This window comes from Antennarius striatus, chromosome 1 (assembly GCF_040054535.1).
Source record: "Antennarius striatus isolate MH-2024 chromosome 1, ASM4005453v1, whole genome shotgun sequence".
Classification (NCBI taxonomy): domain Eukaryota; kingdom Metazoa; phylum Chordata; class Actinopteri; order Lophiiformes; family Antennariidae; genus Antennarius; species Antennarius striatus.
Genome location: NC_090776.1, coordinates 22,441,787 through 22,468,558, shown reverse-complemented (window position 1 = coordinate 22,468,558; position 26,772 = coordinate 22,441,787). Strand labels below are relative to the sequence as shown.

Here is a 26,772-nt window from a genome sequence, read left to right as displayed (position 1 = left end):
ACGCTTCAATTTTGGGGATTCACTTTGATTCATGACAGAGGTAATGTGAAACATATACACTGGTATGTTTTATTAAGATTATTAGAATACCAAACGCTAGATTAGAATCAGAATACGTTATTGACCCCCCAATGAGGACATTTTGTCATCATTTTTTCAATCGGTCAGTGCATCTACATGTTTTAAATAAAGTTGTACGTAATTTGTCATCTTTCCCTGAGAATTGTGGGATTGCAATGGCTGCCCCCTTGTCTGTAAACAGACGCGTTGCGTTTACGATAACCGTAGTTTTCCTTTGACATCCACAGTCCGTTGCTTTCTGGCCTGTTTCTCCAATTTCCTCTTGAAGTGAACCAGAAACATTCTTTTTACCGCCTGTTTGTCTTTGTGCAGAATCTAAGAGTTCACTGGATACAGACTAGCTACCGCTAGCTGCTCTACGGAGGTACGTAGTTGTTAGCATCCACTCGATTCATCGATCTCATTTTAATACGTACGAGTGTATCTCAGTTTGTTACCTCAGACAAACACGTTGTTTAAACTGCTGCAATAAATACTGATCGTCTATAAGCATTTTACCGGAAAAATAGTCTTCAACCGCCGATTTACTCTTCATAGTTTTGTTGTTCAGGGCAAGCTAATATATTTCTACAAGTTGTCAATTTGTAAGTAAAATTTAACGTTATCAATGTTACATCCATCTAAACTCTTAGATACCTGGATTACCTCACCGTCAGATATTTTACAACAAATCTGATTACTTATTCATCTTTTTAAAAGATTTCTTGTGAATGCTTTGCGACTCACTCCTGTTCCTATTTCCCTTCTGTTGTTCTCGGTTTTATACATTAGTCAGTTTGGCTGACAAGGACACTACTCAGTAAATCAGAAAATCATTAATTTCGATAAATTATCAAAATGCCAATTGTAGGGAAAGTAGTTTAAGTAATTTGCAAAATGCGATGTTTTTTGATTTCCAGCGAGAGCTTCATGTATTTTTTTAGTTTGGTGGTCATGGCCAGACAAAACGAACTACTGTACAGTATATCTAGAGTTTTTGACTGGGAGTTCATGTGATTGGCATTATTCAGTGTTCTCTGATCGTTTTCAGGTGAAATAAAGATATTTTTAGGTAAAAATAAAGACTTTTCAGACTTGGTTACAGCCCTCCCTCAGTAATTACAAATACCATTACCAGTATTTGGAATTAAATAAGAAAATATGTAAAATAAATTTCCTTTCCTTTCCCATTTAAATTTTTTTTTTTTGCACATATCCCACTTTACCCACAGGTAATGGATGACGATGATCCAGTGGTGTATAGACTTGAAGGGACTGATCCGACTCAGGTTGGTGGCCTCATAGTAAAGAAGAAGAGTGCTGCTGCAGAGCCCCATGTTTTCCAGGCGCCTACTCCACGCACATCCTTGCTGGGCTTGGATCTGTTGGCAGCCCAAAAAAAGAGGGAGCGTGATTTTAAGGACCAGACAGATGTCAGTGGCTATGACAGAAATAACAAAAAATCGAAGGTTTCCTCCTACAAGGACTGGGAAGAAGGTAAAAGTGACTCAGGGTCTGATGATGAAGATGACAATAAGAACAGTGATGCTAAGAAGGAGAGGTAAGTAACAATAAATATTATGTTCATTGTAAATTATGAATAACTGATTATGTTACTGATTATGTCTGGTTTCTGGATGTCTTGATTTTACATTTTCAAAATATGTGACACATGTTTTGCACATTCCTTTCATAGACAATTGAATAAGCTATTACAGTCACTAGCAGCCATTGTAAAATACAGTACCAATTTTTTAAGGTTTATTTATTCCGTTTTCTATTTTATCCTTTACTCGCTGGTTTAAGTAACTTTTCTAATAACCATCTTCTTAGCAGGAAGTATCGTGTGACTGGTTCAGAGACACCCTCCAACCCTGGAGGGGTCAGTGAAGAGTTCAGACGCAGACATCAGCAGCGGGAGAAAGACAGACGTGAACATGGAGTCTACGCCTCCTCAAAAGAGGACAGGAATCGTGAAAAAGAAAGAAGCAGAGACAAGGGAAGAGACCGAAGGAATGAAAGAGGTGATTCTTTAGTTCACTCAGGTCATGTATTTACAGTAGTTGTATTTTTATGTGACTAAGTTTTTGGTTGAAGCCCTGCTGAATATACTGTATCATATTATTATAAACTGAATCTAATATATTTTTTTTCAGAACAATAAGTAATTACAACTTTAAATTTGTTAATGGTTCATTCTTAACTTTATAACATAAATGTTGTAAAATAGTTGAAGCATTTTCAAAAATGCATTTGGTAGATCAGTGGACCACAAAACAATATCATCATGTCTTCTGAGTCTTTGTGCATTAACATCTTTTGTCTTTGTCTGTCAGATGAAAGAGAAAGCAGCCACAGCCGTGGTGTCGTCAGCCGGTCAGAGCGTTTGGACCGTGGTGAGAGGACTGAGCGCTCACAAAGAGATGGGTTTTCAGATCGCCTCAGCCGAGGGAGTAAGAGGGATGAACCCCTAACACCACAGCAGCGCCCCAGAGGTAGGTGTCTTTCATCGTTTTTTTTTCTCATTTAATTGATAATTCATAGTGACCTTATGCTGATTTAGTTAAATGAATTTTATTTTGCTTTGATACAGATTCTTTCACACCCTCCCGCTCCAACTGGGAAGAGGATGACAGTGGTTATGCCAGTTCACGACATTCCCATTGGGAGTCGCCATCTCCTTCCCCGTCTCTCAGGGAGTCGGACCGTTCAGAGCGAAGTCATCGTTCTAGCAGAGAGAGCGAAAGGAGGGATAGGTAGATTCCTGTCATTCATTTTATCACCCTTTTTTTCTGTTCTGCACATGCTTAGTTTTATTGGAACAATGTGTATCAGTCAGATAGATGTAGAATTTATTGGACTAACATCTTCAGACACCTGACAAATTTACTTTTTGTGCAGTTGTGACAACAGCTACCAATAGTTAGCATTTTCTATGGCTATGTGCTGCATTCTGTCCCATTTGTACATTAAAAATATTGTCATTATACCCCTTGTATTTTCATTAAGACATATTTGAGAATTACAGTCTAACTCCTTACTGTGTAGCCAGATTGTCACATTTGGGATGAAGTGTTTGCTACGTAAGCACATTCTTGATAATTGTGTGACCTCCATCCACTGTAAATGCAGGTCAGTCAGAAGCCGTTATCCTGATGACACTCCGCTGCCCACCCCATCGTACAAATACAACGAGTGGGCCAATGACAGAAGGCATTTGGGTTCAACACCTCGTTTATCACTTGGAAAAGGTGGCAATCAAAAACATATTGTCTGCTTACATGCAAGATTTAACTACAATGTATGTGCAGTACGTTTCTGTTTGGACTGAATGCTTATTTGGCCTCTGTTTCAGGTCGGAAAGAAGATGGTGAGGGAGGAATTGCCTTTGACAATGAGGATGAGAAAGAGCAGTGGCAGGAGGACCAGAAGGTGAGTGGTGCCCTAATTTTGGACATATAGAAAGTTTTGTTTATTTTCTGGAGATATTTTTTCTCAATATTTTTAATTGTCTGATGTTTTTTCAGCAAGCTGATAGAGATTGGTACATGATGGATGAAGGCTATGATGAATTCCACAACCCTTTCACTTCCACCTCTGATGATTATGTGAAAAAGAGAGAGCAGATCCTCCAGAAGCAGACTCAGAAAAGGATATCAGCCCAGAAACGACAGATCAACGAGGTACAACAACAGTTTTTTACTTGATTAATTTATTCATAGATTTATTTATTTACCCCCAGGTAAGATCATCGGAGAAAAACTTCTCATTTATAATGATGACCCAATGCAATCAAGTCTGTGTCAGTGTCCACACATATTTCTAAACAGCTATGCCTTTTTTTCTCAGGATAATGAGAGGTGGGAAACTAACCGTATGCTGACCAGTGGTGTGGTGCAGAGGCTGGAGGTGGATGACGACTTTGAAGAAGACAATGCTGCTAAGGTTCACTTGCTGGTTCACAACCTGGTACCTCCATTTCTGGATGGAAGAATAGTCTTCACCAAGCAGGTAAACAACATGAGTTTACCTTTTTAGGTGGATTATTTTTAATTCAGTGCCTTAATGTTTCATGTTTATGTCATTTAAAATATTTCACGTGTCATTCTGCTGCAGCCAGAGCCTGTCATCCCTGTGAAGGACGCTACCTCTGACATGGCCATCATCTCTCGTAAAGGCAGCCAGCTTGTCCGCAAACACCGTGAGCAGAAAGAGCGCAAGAAGGTTGGTTCCATTCACACTAAGAGCATCACTTAAACAGATGCAGAACCTGAATGAGTTGTACTCATGAAATATATGCAGAAAACTATTTTGAGTTCTTAAAATTTTGAGACTGGTGTATTAATAACAAGTCCAGAGCTTCTCAGACAGAAATACTTCCATTCATCCTACACCTAATCTAGATCTGTGATATTATTGAAAGTGCAAGTAGGTTGTATTGATACGAATGCATAAAACCAAGAAATCTTTCAAATGAATGAATCACTGCTGCCTTTATTTGTGTGAAGAAGTATGGTGAGGAAACTGTGATCTTCTTGCTTTGTTGTTGAAAATCTTTTCATGTGATTCACTGCGTGTAGTTCCCTTGTTGATCAGTCCACCTCAATAAATTATTTATTCATGATTGCTTAACCAGGAGGGTTGATGACATTTGAATTAAAAACTACTATTCGTGAGGTGAAGCAATTTGATGAAGCTGTGCCTGGGGTTCTGTCAACTTCTCTGTGTTTTAAATATGGATAATTTTACAAATTGACCTTCATAATCATAAGATGTCATTTGAATAACTGTTTTCAGGCACAACACAAACACTGGGAATTAGCAGGCACCAAGTTGGGTGATATCATGGGGATCAAGAAGAAAGAGGAAGAAGACTTGTCTGGGGGAAAACCTGTCGGAGAGGATGGCAAAGTGGATTACAGGTGACCAGAATACCATGCAAAGTTTCCATCTCAATGACATTTTCTGTTGTAACACAGGCTCAGTGGAAACTGAAATCTCAAAACCTCTGAACTGCAATACTAATGGTTATTGCTTTTTCTCTATGCCTCACAGAGCAGAGCAGAAATTTGCTGACCACGTGAAAGAAAAGAGTGAAGCGAGCAGCGAGTTTGCCAAAAAGAAGAGTCTTCTAGAGCAAAGACAGTACCTGCCTATTTTTGCTGTCAGACAGCAACTTCTTAACATCATAAGGTATTGATGTTTGGTCATAGACAGTTGCTGAAAAGTTTTAGTCCCAGGTTTTTCCAAATATATATTTTTTCATATCAAAACTGTTAAGTTAGGTCTATCTCTAATTATTCCTTTTAACCCTACCCCTCAGTTTGTCCCTCAAAACAGTTACAAGTAGTACTGGTTGAAGTCATTCATCTAGTAAACAACAGCACCAGTAAATAATGTTTCGTAACGGTTAAGGCAATTATCACAGACATTTATACACTGGCAAATGAACATTCTTTTGTTTCTTTAAAAACCTTTGCTGATTATTTGTGAATATGTATGTATATAATATTTATGTTCTTCCTTTACCAGAAGGGTAGTCATCTTTCAGTTTCTCTGCCCCTGTTCAGATTTATTTCTCCTTCACCCATTCGTTTTGAGTCATCATCTGAACACTTTATTAGTAGGGGTGTCTGGAGGCTTGATGCCCACTACCCGTCCATCCCCTTAAACAGGATAAACTACCCACCCTGATCACATGCACAACATAGGGATATGGCCAAGTGCTACCACCTTAGTGGCAATTTATCTTGTTTTAATGTTTCCTCTCATCTGTAGGGATAACAGCATAGTGATTGTTGTTGGGGAGACGGGAAGCGGCAAGACCACCCAGCTTACTCAGTACCTGCATGAGGATGGATACACCAGCTATGGCATGGTGGGCTGTACTCAGCCCCGAAGAGTTGCTGCCATGAGCGTGGCTAAGAGAGTCAGTGAGGAAATTGGTACCAACCTTGGAGAAGAGGTGAGTCAGCTGTTCAAAGATCAAGTAAATAGTCACCACAAGTGGAACAGCTGTTGAAGAATTTTAGTCTTCCTAAAACTGTCATCAATGCACAGTAGTCTGTAGGCTGTGAAATACCGCCACCTAGTGGTGAGCAAGAAGACGTGTGGTAGGGATTGAACTGAAGGCGGTGCAGTACACTCAGTATTATCTTCTGTAAATATGTACCGGTACGTCAAAGTGTCAAACACAATATTGTACAGCTATTTATACTGATAATGTCACTTACAGGTTGGCTATGCTATCCGGTTTGAGGACTGCACTTCTGAGAAGACGCTAATCAAGTACATGACCGATGGTATTCTGCTCAGGGAGTCACTGAGGGAGTCCGACCTCGACCACTACAGTGCTGTTATTATGGACGAGGCGCACGAGCGCTCCCTTAATACTGATGTGCTATTCGGCCTGCTACGGGAGGTTTGTACCTAAAAATAAATACCCAATTAATAAACAGTCCCTTGTTTTACTAGTTTTTTCAGACATACATCTGCATTCTCCTTTGTGTGTAAATGATTAAATAACCTTTTGATTTTTGTGATCTTATGTTGATCATGTTCTCCAACCATTTCTTGTCTATGCTGTCTTCCTTTAGGTTGTGTCTCGACGCAATGATTTGAAACTCATTGTTACCTCGGCAACGATGGACTCAGACAAATTTGCAGCATTTTTTGGCAACGTACCCATATTTCACATTCCAGGAAGAACTTTTCCAGTAGATATCTTATTTAGCAAGGTATGTTTCTATTTCCTTTTGACTCTTAGAGGTGCCAGTGACATGCACAACCCATCTTGTCGTAAATACATTCCACCATTGCCATGAGATCTTTTTAACAGCTGTAGATTGTTGTATTTTTAAGATTTATTGCTTGCATTTAAGTTTTTAGATACATTTTATACATATTTTATTGAAATACAATAATGGTTTATAACATTTATTTATTATACACATTTGTCCATAGCGCCACACTGCCTTAATGTCAGTCTTTGGGATAAAACATGAGTTAATTGATGGTTTAAAAAGACAAGGGGCTTCTGACAGTGACATGGATCGTTGGTTGGATCACATATTATGGTAATATGATGTATTGCAAAAGCTACTGCTGTGGAGGATCATCTCGTTCATCAACCAGTCGAAACCACCAATCAGTGCATTGTTGTGTGCAATAAACATTTTTAATTTGACACTAATTACCCTGTGAGTAATATAAGCTATGAGGTTTTGCCTGTCTTTGAGTTTTTACAGTGTTTCTCTTTGCGTTTGTCGGGTTTGTTGTGCTTTGTGGTGTGTAGACTCCTCAGGAGGACTATGTGGAGGCAGCAGTAAAGCAGGCCTTGCAGATCCACCTCAGTGGGTTAATAGGAGATATTCTCATCTTTATGCCGGGGCAGGAGGACATTGAGGTAAGGCACATGGCTGCTATCATTGCCCAACTTTTGTAACAATATACCGTCCAACATATTTGTCCAACCTCTGGACTAGACAGACATGGACAAAGTTGTTGGCGCCCCTCTCTTAATGAAAGAAATACCCACAATCAGTGAAAATCAAACATCGCTTTTGAATTGTGGTTCAACAGAATAATTTCAAGAAACAAAAAAATGAAACAAAAATGATGGTACCCCAAGAAAAGATTGAAAATAACCTGTCCATCAGACACGTCAAACTAAGTCATGTCTACTAATAAGGATCAATGTCATTTTCAAAGTTGTGTTCAATCAGTCTGCCCATTTAAATGTGACAAATAGTCACAGTATCCTAAATACACAGCAAGGCCAACGAACCTGTTGAAAGATGCAGAAGTCTCACACGTAGTAACAGAAATCATTTGGTTGAAGTGTTTGTCTCAAAAGGTCGTGCAACAAAATATTGACTTCAGGATACCATCATATTTGTTCAACCCTGTTTCATTAGTTTGTTTTGAGAAATTATTCTGTTGAACTGCAATTCAAAAGCAATGTCTGATTTTGGTTAATTTTAAATACATTTTTATATATCATTACTTTTCTCAGGTTCAAGTTGTTTCAGTCACCATTGTGTGTTTTTTTTTTTTTTTATTAAGAGAGAGGTACCAACAATTTTGGCTACATGTGTACATTGGCAACACAGTCCTGTATTCACTCTTGTATGAAGCATGGCAATATAACTCATCTATTGATGCTTTTCTGACAGGTGACATCAGATCAGATTGTGGAACGACTGGAGGATCTGGAGAATGCTCCTCCTCTAGCCGTCCTTCCCATCTACTCCCAGCTGCCCTCCGACCTCCAAGCGAAGATCTTCCAGAAGGTTGGTATTTATTGTATGTATGTATGTGTTGTATAGTGCATGTACTTCTACACTTGGAATGAGAGAGAAATTGGAATAAATACATCTACGAAAACCAACTGAAGAGAGTCTTTAATTTAACTACTAGGCTCCTGATGGCGTGAGGAAATGTATAGTTGCTACAAACATCGCTGAGACCTCCCTCACTGTGGATGGAATCATGTTTGTTGTGGATTCAGGGTTCTGCAAACTTAAGGTATTCAGTCACTTAAGCCTCATTTTATACATGCAGCTTTTTTTTTAAGTGAAAGGTGATTTATTTTTTTTGCTGTTTTTTTTTCTTGTCAACAGGTTTTCAATCCTCGTATTGGAATGGATGCTCTGCAAGTTTATCCCATCAGCCAGGCTAATGCTAACCAGCGTTCTGGCCGAGCAGGACGAACAGGACCGGGACAGTGTTACAGGTAGAGGCACAAGTTTTCTCTCTCTGTAAAACATTTGTGAACATAGCTGTAACTCCATCAGTGTGGATTGATTCAGTGATTACACAGCAGGTGCATGCATCAGTGTGCATATTATATCAGTAAAACTGAGTGAATGGCTGTAAAACCACTTCCCCATGCTGTTTCTAGTCCATGCCTGCTTTGAGAATGTACCATCGCTATACCATGACTGCTATTATAGTGTGTTGTATCTCTTTTAGTCAGTCGTAGCTGATTTGTTTGCGGCCCTGGGTGCATGACGTGAGTGTGCTTTCATGGCAGGAAGAAGTAGCGGGCCAGAACCCTAATCTCCAGAGGATTTCATGCATTTTAACCGTATTTATGACACAAAAGTCCCCATCAGAAGTCTCCCTCGACCCCCCCCCCCCTCCTCTGCCACATTAACTTCAGCCAAGATTGTGTGACATACACAGAGGGGCACATTTTGCATCATAATCAGCTAGGGAAGCTTATGGGAGCCTGCGCATTCCTGAGTTTATCTTACCCACCTGCTCTCACTAACGGGTTCACGCAAATCTATAAAGAATCAGTTTAGGTGCAGCTTTGCATCAAGTGCAGCTGAGGTGTCTGAGTAGCTGTTTTTGGGTGTATGTGTTGAATGACTCCATTTGGGTGGAGAATTTGTCTCTTGTAGCTGCAACCGCAGGCAGTCACTCACAAGCTCGAAAAGCCCATCATTCGTCCTGTGATGATAAACCTCTCACGCCAGATAGCTGTAATTGTTGTGACAGCTTTGAAAAGGCAAGCTGTTTATTTTTTAACTTAGACTCTTGGATGTGTCCCAAAATAAAATTTTCTCTACAGGTGATCAGCACCTGGGGCTTAGTGTTGAGTTATAATCCAACTAGCGTGTACGCATTACTCTCTACCTGTTTGTACATTGTTTCACTACTCCGTTCTTGTCTCTGTCCAGGCTCTACACTCAGAGCGCATATAAGAATGAGATGCTGACGACCACCATACCGGAGATCCAGAGGACAAATCTGGCCAACGTTGTCCTTCTGCTGAAGTCGCTTGGCGTTCAAGATCTGCTCCTTTTCCACTTCATGGATCCACCCCCTGAAGACAACATGCTCAACTCCATGTACCAGCTCTGGATCCTCGGAGCTCTGGACAACACAGGTAGGTTGTGAAAAGGTCATTATGTGCATTTTAATATGATGTGCAGGGATGTTAACATGGAGATTTTATTACCTTTTGCACCAGTCAAGTTTTAACTCACCTCCGTATTATTATAGCATCACAATATAATTATAAGGTAGACAAAGAGAGCAAAACATTTGTAATGAGTGACCTACATAACTTTTTTTTTTTTAACGTGTATGAATTCACGTTTCAGTCTGACTGTACGGTATAATGATCACTACCTTGTCTGTAAAATGTTACATTTTCTGAAGACAACATCTTCAAATGTCGTCTTTTGTCCAACCCATTTTCCAAACCTCCAAGACATTAATTTTACTGGCTTGTTAGAAAAAGAAAAATAAGCAAATGTTAACATTTAAGAAGAAGAACCACAAAGGTTTTGAAATAAAAGGTTGTTGGACTTTATAAATTTGTTACAAACACAGTGGGATACTAGGTGTGTAAGGAATGCTGTAGTGATGATGATGCAGAAAAGCCTGGAGGGGGTAGTTGTGGAGTAATCACCCAGTAACTGATCCTGTGTTTGATTTGACTGATTGGGTCTCATTTCTGTCTCATCTTTAGCCAGATTCCAGAGGATTTAGGGATTTGGGGATAAGGGGAGACTTTTGATGATTCCCTGTATGGTGTGTTAACAGCAGATTATCTCTGATTAAGGCTTACCTGCCCCAAACGGGTTCTCTGCTTCTCTGCTTTTCCTCTTTATAAGCTTCTTAGACTCTGTCGTCTAATCATTTAAATCAGAACTGGTAAAGTTTTAGATCTCACTTTCTATTTTTTTTTTTAAAATTCCTTACAAGAATTTTCAGCTGTCAGCTGTTCATTCTCCTCTCACACAGTGACAAATAAGTGTCGTATTATTCTTCCTTTTCGTCACACCTGGTGGAGTAGTTTATCACTCATCCGGTCCCTCTTATATTCTTCACATCTCATGCACGTCAACATTTTTTTCATGTCACCTTAAAGTTGTGTTTTCTTGTCCACTTTCAGGTGCTTTGACACCGACGGGACGTCTGATGGTTGAGTTTCCCCTTGACCCCGCCCTCTCCAAGATGCTGATTGTTTCCTGCGACATGGGCTGCAGCGCCGACATCCTCATCATTGTCTCCATGCTGTCTGTGCCGGCCATCTTTTACAGACCTAAGGTAGGTCTACAGTTCAGGCCATGACTTTCCGACACACATTCCCTTCTGACATGCTATTTTCCCCCAAACGTTTTCTATTGTGTTAGAAAGGAAATAATAACTATTCTTATATTAGGTCAAGAATATGCAAATCTTTCTGTAGAGGTAGAAAAATCTTGTATTGTCAAACATGCAAATATAGCCGGGGCCAACATGCAAATATAGGTTTAAAACGTTCTCATGAGCACCTCGTGCCTGGAACTTTTTTGTAGCACCTCCGTCAAGATTCCAGAGAAGCTAAAATATATTTACATATTTAATATTAGTAGCTGAGAACACTGCAGACTATTGAATAGTCAAAGTAAATCATCGCCGTGTCATTGCGTCATCAATGCCTGGCTCACAAGTAGAATATTTTTCACAGCACCAAACCAAGCTGAGTCTAGAAGAGTTACTGTCTTCTGTTTGGCTCTATGAATCATTTGAGTATTTTCAGCTGATGGTTTTATTTTTTCAGTCTCCAAATATATTGATTTTTGTCTCTGACATAACAGCTTTGTTGTTTGTTTGTTTTTGTTTTTTTTGCTGTGGCAACAGTTCTAAAACCCACTGTTTACTGCCTGTCTAGACCTACTGTATATGAGAGACATACACAGTCAGTCAGTAGCTGGGGCACATGGTGGAGCATTTAGTCAGATGAACGCCTCAGGAGTTCATAGACAGCAGCGCTTTAAAGTAAACAAAATACAGCTCTATGACTGCTGGGTGTGTAAATAAACACAACCATTTGCAAACACATTTTCCATTCCAACAACAAACTACATGTCTATGCTGTCATCACAGCATTATGGTCAGAATAAAAAAAAATATAGTGTACATATTTAATATTTCTGGTTTTTCTGGTGTTTTTTAGTGTAGAACAGTTCACCACAATGAAAGACAAATTTCCTGTATGTTGACAAGAGCTCCCAGTCGTATACTGAAGGCTGAGCACGTGTTTCTACAGGGTCGTGAGGAGGAGAGTGACCAAGTCAGAGAGAAGTTCGCCGTCCCTGAGAGCGACCACCTTACTTACCTAAACGTATACATGCAGTGGAAGAACAACAATTACTCCAGCAACTGGTGCAACGAGCATTTCATCCACACCAAAGCCATGCGCAAGGTCAGACCTGCGGTGCCTCAGCCAGCTCAATCAGCCCCTCTGGCTCTGGATAGAAATTGTGCATTGTTTGTTTTGCTTTGTGACCTGTCACAGGTAAAACGCCATCATCACTTGGTTTATTTTGGAGCTAACTGCAATTATTTTCACATAGAAATGCTTCAGTTCATTTTCATATTTTTCTCACTACAGTATTTCCTTTTTTGACATCTAATTCTGCTGATTCTGTGACTGAAGCATTGAATTAGCCTTTAACACCAACCTTGCAGTGAAGGGGTCAATAAATGTTTCTGTCTCTTCATGAGGTGGGAAGAAGAGAAGAAGACAAGTCATTAACATCACAATTTTAATTTACAATAATACAGCATGCCACTACCTATACAGCCTAAAGTGTGTTTTTCAAGTCCTGCGAGGCCTACTTAGTGGCCTGCTGAATTATTTTTAAATGTCTGTTCATCATTCTACCAATATATAGATTTAAACTAACAGTTAATGGCATTTTCTGCACTGTTCAACTCGAACACCTGCTGATTTGTGTAGGTACGTGAGGTGCGTTCCCAATTAAAGGACATCATGGTGCAACAGAGGATGAACCTGATTTCCTGTGGGTCAGACTGGGACATCATCAGGAAGTGCATCTGCGCTGCTTACTTCCACCAGGCTGCTAAGCTCAAGGTACGTCTTGTTCTCTGGGCCCCTGTTACATGCTAGGCCAGATGACAACTAATTGTGGCATATTTAGAACAGCTTAATTATAGAGTGGTTAAATATATCCTGTGGCCTCACACTAAAGCAGCCCTAAAATCTGGTAATGGATTTTTGTCATGACTGTAATCAAACTGGTGGTAGTTGTCTACACCAACAGATTGTAGCGCTGTTGAATATTCTTCAAATTTAAGTTCCTGTTTTCTGAACCAGGTGAAGAAGCACACCAACCCAGGTCTCTTTAACCTTAAGATGCCCCCCATTTGCCAGACTTGAATCTGTTTAGTCTGTGACTAATGCCTGTGTTGTCTCCCAGGGCATTGGGGAATATGTGAATGTGAGGACAGGTATGCCGTGTCACCTCCATCCCACCAGCTCCCTGTTTGGAATGGGCTACACTCCTGACTACATCATCTACCACGAGCTGGTCATGACCACCAAGGTGAGTAATCGGCCTCTACGGACGTCTTGTCAGCACAACAACGCCGCTGTATGTTGGTGTATTAAACTGGACTTGCTTTTGTAGGAGTACATGCAGTGTGTGACGGCCGTGGAGGGAGAGTGGCTGGCAGAACTTGGGCCCATGTTTTACAGCGTCAAACAAGCTGGAAAGAGCAGACAGGTGAGATCACGCTGGCGCTTGTTCAATATATTGAGTTTGTTCACAACGTGGCCCAAAGTTTTAACTTAATGATTTCATGGGAACAAGGAGAAAAAAGCAATTGAAATCTGATAATACGTGAAAATATTATTACTTGTTTTCCTGTCATGCTAATCTCATAACACAACCCTGTAGGTTTAAGATGGTCGTGTGTGTCCAGTGTTGTTTCAGTACTTTTGGGGAAGTCCTATTTTGTTTCTGTAAGACGATACTCTGCACATAAACCACAAACGTGCCACCATCTTCAGACAAACCTTTTCCAGAAGTGTGGAACTCATCAACTTATTTATGTTACTTATTAGAATATGTTATACTGTCAGATGGTTTCATCCCACTTACTTTTGTTCAGTTCTTGACCCCGTGCATGTATCCTTGTATCTGCTGTACTAACTAAAATCCTTAATGACTAAAAATCTTAATATTATTTCTGTCTATCCCTCTTATCTGATTGCGCTTTCAGGAGAACCGTCGCCGGGCCAAGGAGGAGATCAACAACATGGAGGATGAGATGTCCCTGGCTCAGGAGCATCTCCGAGCACGCCGAGACGAGCAGGACAAGAAAAGCCACTGTGGAAGCGTCAGGCAAGTCGCCAACCATCTTCTCCTACTTTCACCTCCTCATCATACGGGTCTCATCTAGCAATAGTTCCCCGTGGCCATCATTTTCCATATGCAGTCAAGATAGAAACATTTAATTTACTCACCTTCTTCCAAGCCATATCTTCACCCCTCCCTCCATCGCTCTCTCTTTCCCACTCTCTCTACTTCTCTTTCTTCATGATGAGCTTTTCTCACCTCTGGTCTCTGCAGACGAGACAAAAAGAAATAATATTGACTCCTGGCTGACCCCCATTACTGCGGCAATTTAAATTGTGCCATAGCAGAGTAGAGAGAGGAGGGGGGGCGTTCAGTTTAAAATTAAACCAAAAAAATTAATTTCACACTCATCTGTGGGCTTTATTGAGAGAAATAAGGCAATAAAGACAGATTAGAAATCTAACTTATTGTTAATTAAACAGGTGACTGATGTGTTTGTGGGACCACGTCTGTAACAGATCTGTCGAAAATAATCACACTCCAGCTTTAGGATTAAGAATTAGATGTGTGAAGATGACTGTCGTCGACTCTCCTGGGCTGCCTTTGTTCTCTGGCAGGCCTCCAGAGCGACTTCAGTCTGACTGGGATGAAACATTTTCGGGGAAGCCTTTTGTGTGCCGGCTGCTTATCACCTGTTTCCCTGCCCACTAGCACAGATCAGTGGTGTGAATTAGTCAACGGTCCAGTCGGTTGTTTTGTGTGTAAAAACAGGAACGGTGTGAGTTCATGTTTTTGAAGTCATGTCAGCGGTAAGGTGCTTGTATAGTTTAATACAGTATGTAGTATTTATGCCAATGCCAGGCCTCAATGCTTTAATTTTGCATGTAGGTAACATGGAAAGGCCAGTGTGAGTAAGACCATAGATCAAAGGTACTGCTTTGATCCATGACAGTAGGTCAGAGCACTAGCTTTGATCTTTGAAATATGCATGTAGGTCAGGGTAAAATTCTAAATTCAGGGGTGTCGTGGGATGTTGCAGTCTGTGACTGCATTGGTTCTTTTTTGAATTTGTTACTCACCATTTTTACCGGTTAACTTAAAAAAATAACAAAAATTGCCTTTGGAAAAGTGATGACCATTGTTCATTCACTGCTTACTGATAATTTATAGTGCAATTAGTCGGTTAAAAAATATATTATAGTTTGCAGATTAATTTAAAAAAAAGGTCTAAACTGCAGAACTACAATACTTTTATTATTGAGAGTTGGCTTTGAGAACTTGTTGAAATTTGTCCTAGTATGTACTGAATTTAGACGGGTCCTGATTAGAATGATTATTATACCATGTTTCATAGAAAGATTATTATACCATGTTTCATTCAAATGTTTGTGGGTTTGTCATGTTTGTAGACCATTTTTAACTGCGTACTGTACAGACGTAGATTTACATTATTCTTAGCATTTCAGTCACTAGTAGGACTTATTGCACTGCCATCAGTAGACCTGTGGAACTTGCTGGAGTTGTATTCATTGTGGTTTGTGAGTCGGCCTTGGCTTGTGTCATGCCTCTTTAACAGAAATTATTTTAAAGTCTACAGGTTACAGGAATACAACTGATATCTTACGCAGTCCCGAATTAAAATCAAAACCAGCAACCATATTGTAGACTGGTAGGCAAAACATTCAGGTCTCTAGAACACAGCTGTATTTGCCCTCATTTATAATGTAGAACACCAATCAGAATGTCCTCGTCAAGAAAATATAGCAGCTTACATATTTATAAATACAATAATTCCTCTTTAAGTGAACGCGAACACAGAAAAGGGCACACATTGTGACACAAAGGGTTACAGCCTGATTGCTGCAGGTGAGTGAGTGTGTTTGTGTGTGTCTGTGAGCGAGCAAGAGAGATGAGGAAAGTGTGGGCAGTGTCAGAGTGTCACGCTGCTGTAATTAAAGATGATAGATTTGCTGTCAGAGGGGTCAGACTCTACTTACCAACACTCTTCACAGAGACACCAGTCTGCCTTTTAACTGTCCTCCAGTCTTCCATGTTCACATTCAGCTTCCACCCACATTTATTTGTTTATTTACTTACTTATTATACTTACTTATTAGCCACAGTTACTTTCTTACCAGATATGTTCATGATTTGACTAGAGAGAACAGTTACGAATTCATCTTTTACCACATGCATCAAATGTTCCAACCCTTTATTTTTTTTCTGGCATTCAGAGCTGTGAAGATCTGCACACCAGGAAGAAAAGAAGAAGCCCCCATGACACCCAGACGCACCCCAGCTCGTTTTGGATTGTAAAACCTCCCTCGGAGGTTTAGGCCCACCAAACCAACCATGCCGGCTCCAACCCATCATTTCGGACCCGGACCATCCTAACATAAGCAAACATTTACTACCTGTCATTTGAACCTCCCACATCTTGACAGAATCTGCAGTTCCTGTATCGACCACTAGAGAGAGAACTTGTATAATGCACTCAAAGACGAAGCTGGTTCGTCAAAATCTGGCCATCCACCTTTGATCAGCTGTTAGCAGTGTCTGTGATGTTTTGAGAAATGAAATTGGACCTGGTTCTTTGTATGTGTAGTGTTGGCATTAAAATTATTTTTACAGTCTTCACTGTAATGATTTTAATGCAGTCCTAGTGTTTATGTTTTTCCTGGTCTGCTGTATTTTTCTCCATCCAGAAGCTATCATCATAGGAAAAATCTAATTCCAGTATTTCATGTCTTTGTGTCCATACGTTACTGGTTCTTTTACTGCTGTGGCTTGAACAGCATTTGCACCACCATTGAGTGCTCCTCTAATGACTGAAGCACTATCATATCTGTACTTGTGCTGTGAGTGTCTCAGACTATAGAGTTGTGCTGTAATAGCCCTATACATACACAACATGCACTCATGTAGGCTAAGACAGTTGACCTTGTTCTTGCTTTTGGTAACCTTGTTCCAACAATGTAATATAACACAGCTTCTCTGCAGACAAAGCTAAAGCAGGATATTTTCCATGGTCCTTGTTGTTCCAAACGTGTGTCTTTTAAATATATTTTTATGTCGTTATACAACTTTTGCTCTTTCAGCTCAGAATATTACACAAGTTCAGATCAACAGTTTAGTGAAGGCCATGTTTGGATGATGACAGCAGTGCTGTGTTTTGTTCACGATTCCTAGACAACAGGATGTCTACAGATGGATTTAAACAATAACAAAGTTCAAAATCTTTTGTAGATTAACATTATTTTGAAAATAATGTCGGTAATTTTTTTTAATTCAAGGTGCAAGTGCCTGTGGTGTAAATTATGAACGTTTTAAGGTATTCTGCTGTGACATGAATCATGAAAAGCTCAATAAAGAAACGTCATAATATCAGTTTACACTGTGAATCTCTTCCATGGTTTCTCCGCTTCTATGGACATGATCTCCCTGTCGAAACAAGACTGGTAATATGAGACATACTCAGCTGTGCACATACTGAATGGAGTGTTTCTCTAGAGCCAAGGATGTAACTGTTAGTTTGGTTATCTGGGACATTTGCGACTAAAAAATCTTTTCATACATGAAAAGAGGCTCCCCATATTTATTAAGCATTGTTAATTGTAGATTGACTAATAATTGTATGATAAGAGCTTGACTTTGCTCTTTTCTCTTGGGTCATAAACCAATTTAAAAAGGCTAAATTTGTTATGTTAATGCTGTAATACTTTCATTTTAGAATCTGGAACCACAGATTCACAGACGCGGTTCACAGCCGATGTGCCCGGAGCCTCCTGTTGGCCTCCAGTTTTCAGCGACAATATCACCTGCTTGTAGCATATTAAACTAGAATGAATTACATGCAAGTATTTTCCAGCTTTGGAAGTATGGAGTAACCCTAACCAGCAAAATTATGCGAGATAAGTTAAATACCACAATCACATTAAGTTTTTAATGTTTTTTTGCACAAATTGAAACTATTAAATGACTGTTGACTAGTGAGGCTGATATACCAGAATATCTCTTTGTTGAAACTAGCTTTATCAGCGTCCATCAAACATGAAAATGATGATACTGCGATTTCTTCTTATTTTGGGTTTCCCTCCTTATTGAATCTCCTGCAACAGTCCTCCCATTGGTCAGTGACAGTCTGCCTCACTGTAACCCTTATGCAAATAAGTGTGATTATGAGCGTTTCCTCGACCTCTTCTGTTCTCCAAGGCTTAGTGATTGAGTGTGGCGGGTGGAGGAGGGCATGAATGTTATGGACTCCACCAACTTTTACGAGACAAAGCTCAGCTACGGGCTGACATTTTGAAATAGTCAATGTGAATGACAGAGTCAGCAGTCACCTTTACCAAAGCTTTCTAGGGAAGGTCCCTATAATGATGGAGGGAATTAAAATGGTCTCTAAGGCTGGGGGAGATTGGAGTCACAGGATTAGGGTGCAAAGCCACGCCTCTTAAATGGGCTCTGCTGCCACGCCCCAAATAAAGAAGGTGTGGTTTCATAAGAGCACGGCTCCACCGGGTCCACACTGTCACCCTGAGATTTGATGGAGGGATCATGGTGAATGTTAGCTGTTGTCCACTGTGAGATTTGCTGAGATGAGCTGTCCCTCACATTAAACACTCCCCCTTTTCTCTCTTTCCTCCCCCTTGTTGTCTGTCTGGTGGCAGACAGGGACAAGCTCTGCTGTCATTACAAACTTAATAAGAGCAGAAGTGAGATTGATGAGAAAAACAGAGGCATCAACTGCGCTTTTAATTAACTCTTGTCCCATACTGGTGCTGGGACAGAGGCACTGAGCAAAGAATGAGACATTTTCTTTCTCTCTCCATTCCTTTCTGTTTTGTTGCCTCACTCACCCCTCAATAATGAACAGCCTTCTGGGACCCAATTACATCCAAGGCTGCATTAGGAGCACAGCAGGCCCAGTGGAAACTTCAGCTGAGTGCCCCCACCACCAATCCCCACCATCCACTCCCTGTTCCCCTGCTGGAGATGGCCTTCACTTGATTGAATTTTGAATGTTACACCCCACCCACCCTTACCTTCACCAGTAGTGAGACCACAGTGGTTTACGATGGAACAATGAGGCCTGTGCTTCTTGTAAGCTGTCCTTCATTTTAGAACTGCCTGCACTGATTGTGAGGCTCTGTATGCAGTGTGTAATAGGCAGTGTGAATTGGTGCACTAAAGATGGTTTGTGTGCTGTGTCTCTGCAACATATTAATATTATGAAGATGCTATTTAGAAACATTTAAGTGTAGGATTTTAAAACTGAATAAACACCAAAATCTGTTCAGTCTGTTCAAGTCAGTATAGTAAATGTTAATCACAAGAAAATAAAAGCTATTTTTCTACTCAAAAGAAAACAGTCTATTATTACATTTTTCAAAATTCAAACTACAACAAGTTGTCAAATGCAAAGTACTTTAAATCAAGTTTATTTCAGGGTATTAGCATGACAAACGCATAGTTCAGCTAATTCCAATGTGAATGTGATTTGATCATATGATTTGGTATACATTTGTTGTTTATAAAGGAAAATTATCCCAAACAGACCTCAAAGTTTGTTAAAGTCCTGGATTATTCTACCGCCGTATCTAGATGGGATTTGAAGAAGGTGGGTGCAACAGAAAAATCCATGAATATTACAGAACTGAAGGGATCAGGAATGAGGTAAGTTTCTCAGATCATAGGAGCTGAAGAATACTTGACAATACTCGATATTAAGAGGCTGAATAATTTTGAAACTGAAGCAGTCGGTAAAAGTAACATTTTGTAGTTTATAAAGGAAAACAGTTATCATATCTGTTTTATTTAGCTAGATTATTTATACCTTTCTTGTGTTATTCTGTTTTTGACAACATCTGATATATACATATTTAGTAGTCTAATTAGCCTAGTACACTAATGGGGTTCAATCTTTTTATCTTTTTTTTTCAACTGATAGCTACTACCCTCACAACCAACAAAGGAAGACAGAAGTTGTGTTACCTGCTTGGTTGAAATTCCAGTCTTAACACTACAGGTGCATTAGACTTACATTTGTCTATATTGGTCACTATTTCTTGTACAATCTTTTTTAAGAGTCTTAGAAGCCAGTGTAATGCCTGGGGACATCCGATGCATTAATAACAATTATTGGTGTTCCTTACTTTCCTCAGACACCTTAAGTGTGGTGTATTGACTGCTGCACTGGAAAGAATGTTGCCTATTGATTTGGCCAAAGCAGAAACCGATGGTGTCCTCTTGCTGTGAGGCTGGAATTAATCCTTACACGCTGCCATGTGAGTGAATACTTAACATACTACAACCCAGAGCCATGCCACTGCTTCTGTGTGAACTCAAAATATATCCTCACCGATGCCTTCTGAAAAGTCGAAAATGAGAGAAGGGGGCACCGCATGCATGCAGCGACAGGAAGTAAAAGCAATAGCTGCTGGAACTTGGTTGGGAGCAGTCGAGTCATGGACCAAAACTCTTGTAACTCCTCCTCTTCAGACTTTCAGGTCATAATAATTGAATTTCAAAACTATATTGCTGTTGGTATAAAGATAAATGGATATTTAACACACAAAACAGACACTATTTACTTCTGTTGGTAAAAAATTTAAGCACTTCTTTATGCAACCGCAATTTTACTGTTCCATTGTCTTATCTCTCACCAAGAATCTGTGTGTACTGTACTACCATGCGTGGTCTACCTCCCTGTGGACTGTATAGTTACTAACAGATCATCCACTATTGCTTAAGGGTCTTATTCTGCAGTAGAAGAAAGACTTTATGCTGTCAAACTCAGACATCCCATGTGATTGAAGGCCGATGGGCATGGAACTCTCAGAGCTGCCCTCAAAGCTGCAACAATGTCTGCTTTCACACAGTCAACTTGTGGTGGGTGGAGTGTAAGAACAAAGGCAGACTTGTTAGGGTTTAGATGCCTTTATTATTCTTTTATTTGGCTGCAATTTCTTGCCTGTCTGCCCTGATTCATTAAGATTTTGGGCTATACTGGCGTGTGAGTCTGTAGAGTAGTTACAGTATGTGAAAATGTACTCAGCATTTCAGTGGTAAAGCATGAACTGAACTTATACATGTAAAAAAATATTTGATTTCTAACACCATGGAAGCTCAGGACATTTATACATACGGATCAGGGATTTCACATGTCATGTCAAAATAACACAGCAAATATCTGACTAAGAGAACAGTTTGCTCTGAAGTCGGCCTTCATGTGGCCTTTTCGGCTTTGAGACCGGCGTTGACGCTTCATCTGCAGCATTTTGTCCTTATATCCACATCTCTGTGAACTTCTGAGCAGGGAACAAACACAAAATGTATTTATGTGAATAGGGATGTTTGCGAATAAAAAAACTGCCGACAATTCCGGTCGGGTTGAAACTTAGTGTCAACAATGTAGACTACAGGCTTCCTGTTAGAAAACTCTGTCATAACCTGCCTGTTAATTCACATTTTTAAAAAAAATCACAGCGGGGTTCTGCTCCTGTAGGAGCTAAAAGATGTAGGAACCAATGTTAGCCGGGTCAGGTTTCTGCCCGGAAGCGTTAAAGCTGAACTCTAAATGTTTTACTACTTGATGTTAACTATTGGTCAAGTTAACTGAGAAATTTAATGGAAATAAAACAGAATAATCATGCACTAAGTGGTGTGTTGGACTTTTAATGACCAACAAGCCTAACAGCTTGTCATTCACATAACTGTGGGGGAATATCTCAGTGGCTTAAAGCTAGTTTAGCCTCTACACCTCCCAGGGTAAAATTCATTCAGCAGAGGTAGAGATGTAAAATTTACACTACAGTACTATTTTATTTTATTATGTGTTGTTTTTATGTTCTGTAATTGTTCCTGGTAAGTCTTAGTGAATAAATAGTACTTTCAAATCAAGAGTAGTAATGGCATTTAAATGACCTCAAATGGCAATTATAGATGGAAATTTACTAAATAATGGTTAACAAACAATTCAGTTTATGAATAAACTCTCGGAACCAATTACATTTGTAGGTTGAGGACTACTTGTATAACAAAATCCATAGAAATCTTAGGCTGCAAATTCAAAAAGCATGCAAACAAACAAGAAAACTTCTCAACCAATATTGCACAGACATGTGTAAAATGTTTTAAATATTTTTAGAACCCACAATGAAACACAATAATTGAAAACACATTTTCATTTCACTTTTTTTTGAAAAAATGAAACATCTCATTTCATTTGTTTTCATCATCATTGATAAATTACAATAATGTAGATAAAACATTATGAGATGCAGCCAATCAGAAAGGCTTTCAAATCTTCTCTTGAATCAGCTGAAACTCTGGAACTCATGCTGCGGTTTGTAGAATTCAGGCTTGGGGAGGATGGCAGCTGAGAGTCTTCTCTTCTGGGAGCTTTCTGCTTGCCTAATCAAAACTCCTCTTGCAGTCAGAGCACAGCTAAAGCACAAGAGACTTCATTCAGACAACACATGCAATAAATGGATGATTAAAGGGCATTAAGGCAGCAAAAACGAGCTATGCTATAATGGACTTAATGATGCCTGGGTTTTGGGGGTATCACTGGAATGCTCAGACAGAATAATCTTGATTTTGTTATCGAGTGTCTGGTAGAAGACACTGTCGAGCTGCATTATGGGAGAAGCAGGATCCAGTGTTTTTGAACCACTACACTACTTTAGGACATTAAAATCTCAGTGTCTGTTGTCTCTATGTTTTATGTTAATTTACAAACTATTTTACGATGTTAAGAGCCACAGCCTAGTAATACTGGTTAAAATTAAAAGTATTTTTTTAGTTTAATAATAAATAAAGACTAAACTGAATATACTTCCATGTCATCTTGCTGTATTTTGATTAATGTCCTCTGCATATACAGTATAACTATGTGTGTGCAGGTGCCAATCTGAGACTGGATTAACTCACCAGTATACTGAGGAAATTTCCATTAGATGCTGTGTCGCTAAAGGCCTCGCTGATACAGGGTATCTGCAGAGAACAAACATCAACTGTCAGTATGCAAAATCACAGGCGATAAAATGCTCCGGTAACAACCAAAACCCTTAAATGTGATTGCTTGTTATTTTGTTTTCTGTGTCAGAACACCTCCCTCATTACATGATTGGATAAAAACAGCGTTGTTATTTATGAAACGGGTCTCTAACCATGTGTAAATTTTAACAGAATGCAAATATACTCTTTTTTTCCAGCCGATCTTCCACATTGTCCCAATCCCTCTTAAGCTTCTTGTTGACCGCTTCCACCAGCTTTGTATACACAATTGGCCCCTCAGCTATTCCAACTGAATCGTTAATGTCTGCCCTTTTGTGCTGCTGAATTCCAATGGAATAACCAAAATTACACATGCAAAATTATTTTCTAACACAGATAATTAGCTGGAGAAACTATTCAGCATAAATAATGATGTGCCTTGGTAACGCGATAACTTTTCTGCATGGGAAAAGAAAGAAATTTGAATCCCACATAAAATGAGCTTATCAAATAAAGCTTGACAATGCGCGGTGAATGAAATGAGTCAATCATTTTAATGTGTGACGGAAGCCCCGAGGAGAATAAATAAGCAATTGTCACATCATGCAGGGAGAACAAATGAGCATGGGACACAATTAGGCAGGGTCACATTCTGCCAGAACTGTGATGGACTAATGAGCTGTGTGCTAACGTGTGTGTATGGTTGTGTGTCGCTGTTTGCGTGAATGTGTATGAGGAAATAAAAGCAGATACCTGATGTACAGACAGACAGACAGAAAGACAGACAGACAGACAAAGTGGCGAGTTAAGCAAGAGATAAAGATTAAAGTGACCAGGGCTGATGGAAAGGAGGTAGGCTTTTCAGGCGACTTTGCATCGGGGGCAAGTAGACATGGGTAGGTACAGCAGCAAACAAACAAAAAGAAGAGAAATCCCTCAGAAGGACTGACGGCACAGAGCTTTCAAAGACGACTCATAGTTATTAACTATTCAATCATATAAAGGAGAGCTGAATGCGTGAAAGGTTGCGGACTGAAGCACTTTTGCTTCAGTGCATTAAGACCCTGGTCCAGCACTCTGGCTGTGTGAAAGAGAAATAGATTGCCTCACAGGAAGACGACTGCTCAAAGGAGTTGGCTTTTCCCCTTAATAACAGCAATCTGCTGTGAAAATCTAATCCCAAGTACCATTTACACTGAATCTAGATAACTTCTGCTTGGAAAAGTGCACAATATGAATATTTCATTCCCGAGTATACAAATAAAAAGAAACCCCGCACACGTCCCATCGATCAGGAGATGCTCTGAAAGTGAGTGAACTGGAAGACCAGATTGCTAATGAATACCACGCTGCTAGAAATGCACATTTTAAAATTGCGTAGTGAGTTTTGTTTCACAACTGGCCAGAGGTGGACATTTGGTTCTTCACAATAGCATTGTAGTGAAAATATCCATTAAAAAGAGAAGCTGAAGTGAGACGTTCAACACTGTTGACCTGAGTGACATACAGTATGAACAACAAGCAGCACTCATCTGACGTAGTCGCTCCATCTTTGCCATTAAAGTCAGGTATAGATGCACAATTTAAGCCCCTTGCTCTCCTGCTCACTGGCCCAATTCCCTCACTCCTCAATGCTGGATGAGAGGGATCAGAAACCCCTCCATATCCACGGCCAAGTATTTGCAGATGGAAAGTCAGGTCTCATCCTGGCAAGCTTCTCAAACCTACTGATAATGGCACTTAATGAAAGCTGGGGAGACAAGGCCGTGAGATGGGATAGCCTCCACTCGCCATCCAGATCCGGCCTCAAGACACCATAAATAAACAAATGCAATGTGTGAGAATAGATGTGCCATTTCCCTATCTACTGTCATCTGCTTATTTATCTATTTATTATTATTCCCAAGATGTCTGGTATGCTTTTAGGCCACCTCTGCACCCCTGGATTCCTGCAGGTTTTTTTTTTAACATCTCCAAACATCCACTGGACTTTACTGCAGTCCCCCTACAGGCATTAATGGGCTGAGACTGCATCCGCGCTTTGTTTGTCCTCACGCTGCAGGAAGGACTGTCAAGCCACCAGAAACGGAACACATATTCAGGAGTGTCACTAAGCTCTTCTGATTAGCAATTATGCTGCTTACTTCACCTTCTCTAACTAACTTTGCCAAACCCCTCCCAGGCCGGTTAAATTGTCATCTGTTTAATTGGACTATTGCCATACAAAGGAGCTTCTCTCTTTGATGCAGGGGAGACGACTGAGAAGAGAAGTGTGAGGAGGGCACCCTGGTAGAAGTGATGCTTGTGTGAAGGGGGACAGCGAAGCATAAAGTAAACAGAACGAATGAGAAGATAAAAAGGTTTTGTCTCTCACAGGCCCCTAATCAGCACAGTCAACACACGGCAAATTGGGTTCACATCTTTTTCCATATGGCTGTTGCTCTGCTTCGGTCCTTCCAACCCCATATTTTATCCCTTCCAGGATCCCCAATCTTCCTTCCTTCAATCTGAAAGGATATCAGATGGGAATTGTGTTGCAGTCAAATTCCAGGTAGCACAAATCTGGCTCATTTGAGAAAAGGTTGTATTGAAAAATGAGAAAAATGAGATGGCTTCAAAATGTTTGTCACCGTTACACCAACAAACAACTCTTTCTAAAGCAATACATTCAATTCATATTTTATTTATCAAATGTTAAATTAATTCTGTGGTGATGCTTGTGCAAAATGTTTCTTCTAAAGCACATATGTCAAAGTCAAGGCCCGCGGGACAGATCTGGCCCGTGATGAATTATTTATGGCCCGCAGGATGATTTTTAATTACTATGAGAACCAGCCCGCAAGCCGCATCCGCCTGCTGGTGTTTTGCCCGCACCAAAACTACATTCCCCACAATGCAACGGTAGCAGAAGTCACTGCAGCACAGCATGATGGCTTTGGTTTCATTGCTGGATTTAGCTACTCCCCTCCTCAGAAATGGATAAAAGGACGGTGGAGCAGGGGGTTTCAAGCCAGGTGGGAATCAGAGTTCATGTTCAGAGAACCTCCAAAGCCTGCAGCTAGATTTGTGTTAAAGATTACTTTGTGTTACAATAAACACAGTGGCCTCCCATCATTAACAATACTGTTACTGAGAGAACATGCACCGCTCTGGATTTAAACATTTGTGTTTCAACACTACTGCAGACTTACAGAAACTAACAACACATCTGCTGTGTGATTGTTACGGGTTTACATAGGCGTGTGTATATTTGTGTTTGGTTCCCTCCTCTCAATGATTCACCACCCTTTAGTCCTGACTCCTCCCACTCCACCTGTTCCATCCCCGGCTCCCGATTGGTGCAGCAAGTTCTCCTTGGAGTGCTCCAATCCCAGATCCTCAATCAGCTGTTCAGACGTGGCGTCTGTTTCCTCACAGACAGTCTGCTTTGTTTGCTCCTGCCAGATGTGATGTTTTAACCAAATTTGTGACCACATTGTGGATGATTTAAAAAGAGAACATACTGTTTATTACTGGCCAACTTAGTCCCCTGGCCCCCTCCCAGCCCTGTTACTGCAAGACATAGTTTTGATTCAGAACCTGCAGCTGTGGGTTGGGGCATGAATAG

At 40.2% G+C, this 26,772-nt stretch overlaps 1 protein-coding gene across 2 annotated transcripts; it reads left to right on the top strand.

Moving 5' to 3' along the window:
* The first annotated feature begins 236 nt into the window (after positions 1-236).
* dhx38 (DEAH (Asp-Glu-Ala-His) box polypeptide 38) lies at positions 237-17,557 on the top strand. Of its 2 annotated transcripts, none has more exons than XM_068308752.1 (27): positions 237-445; positions 1,293-1,621; positions 1,897-2,084; positions 2,397-2,555; positions 2,654-2,816; positions 3,193-3,311; positions 3,416-3,492; positions 3,588-3,743; positions 3,910-4,071; positions 4,177-4,284; positions 4,858-4,982; positions 5,116-5,253; positions 5,839-6,025; positions 6,296-6,481; positions 6,657-6,797; positions 7,355-7,465; positions 8,235-8,351; positions 8,479-8,586; positions 8,682-8,794; positions 9,747-9,955; positions 10,970-11,124; positions 12,110-12,265; positions 12,803-12,937; positions 13,284-13,409; positions 13,494-13,589; positions 14,089-14,210; positions 16,400-17,557. In XM_068308752.1, exons 2-27 carry the CDS (start codon positions 1,296-1,298, stop codon positions 16,479-16,481), a joined length of 3,765 nt encoding a protein of 1,254 aa, XP_068164853.1. In that variant the 5' UTR covers positions 237-445; positions 1,293-1,295; the 3' UTR covers positions 16,482-17,557. The 2 variants fall into 2 exon arrangements, with proteins under 2 accessions (XP_068164853.1, XP_068164770.1); XM_068308669.1 differs by having other exon boundaries at positions 1,894-2,084.
* The last annotated feature ends 9,215 nt before the right edge of the window (positions 17,558-26,772 follow it).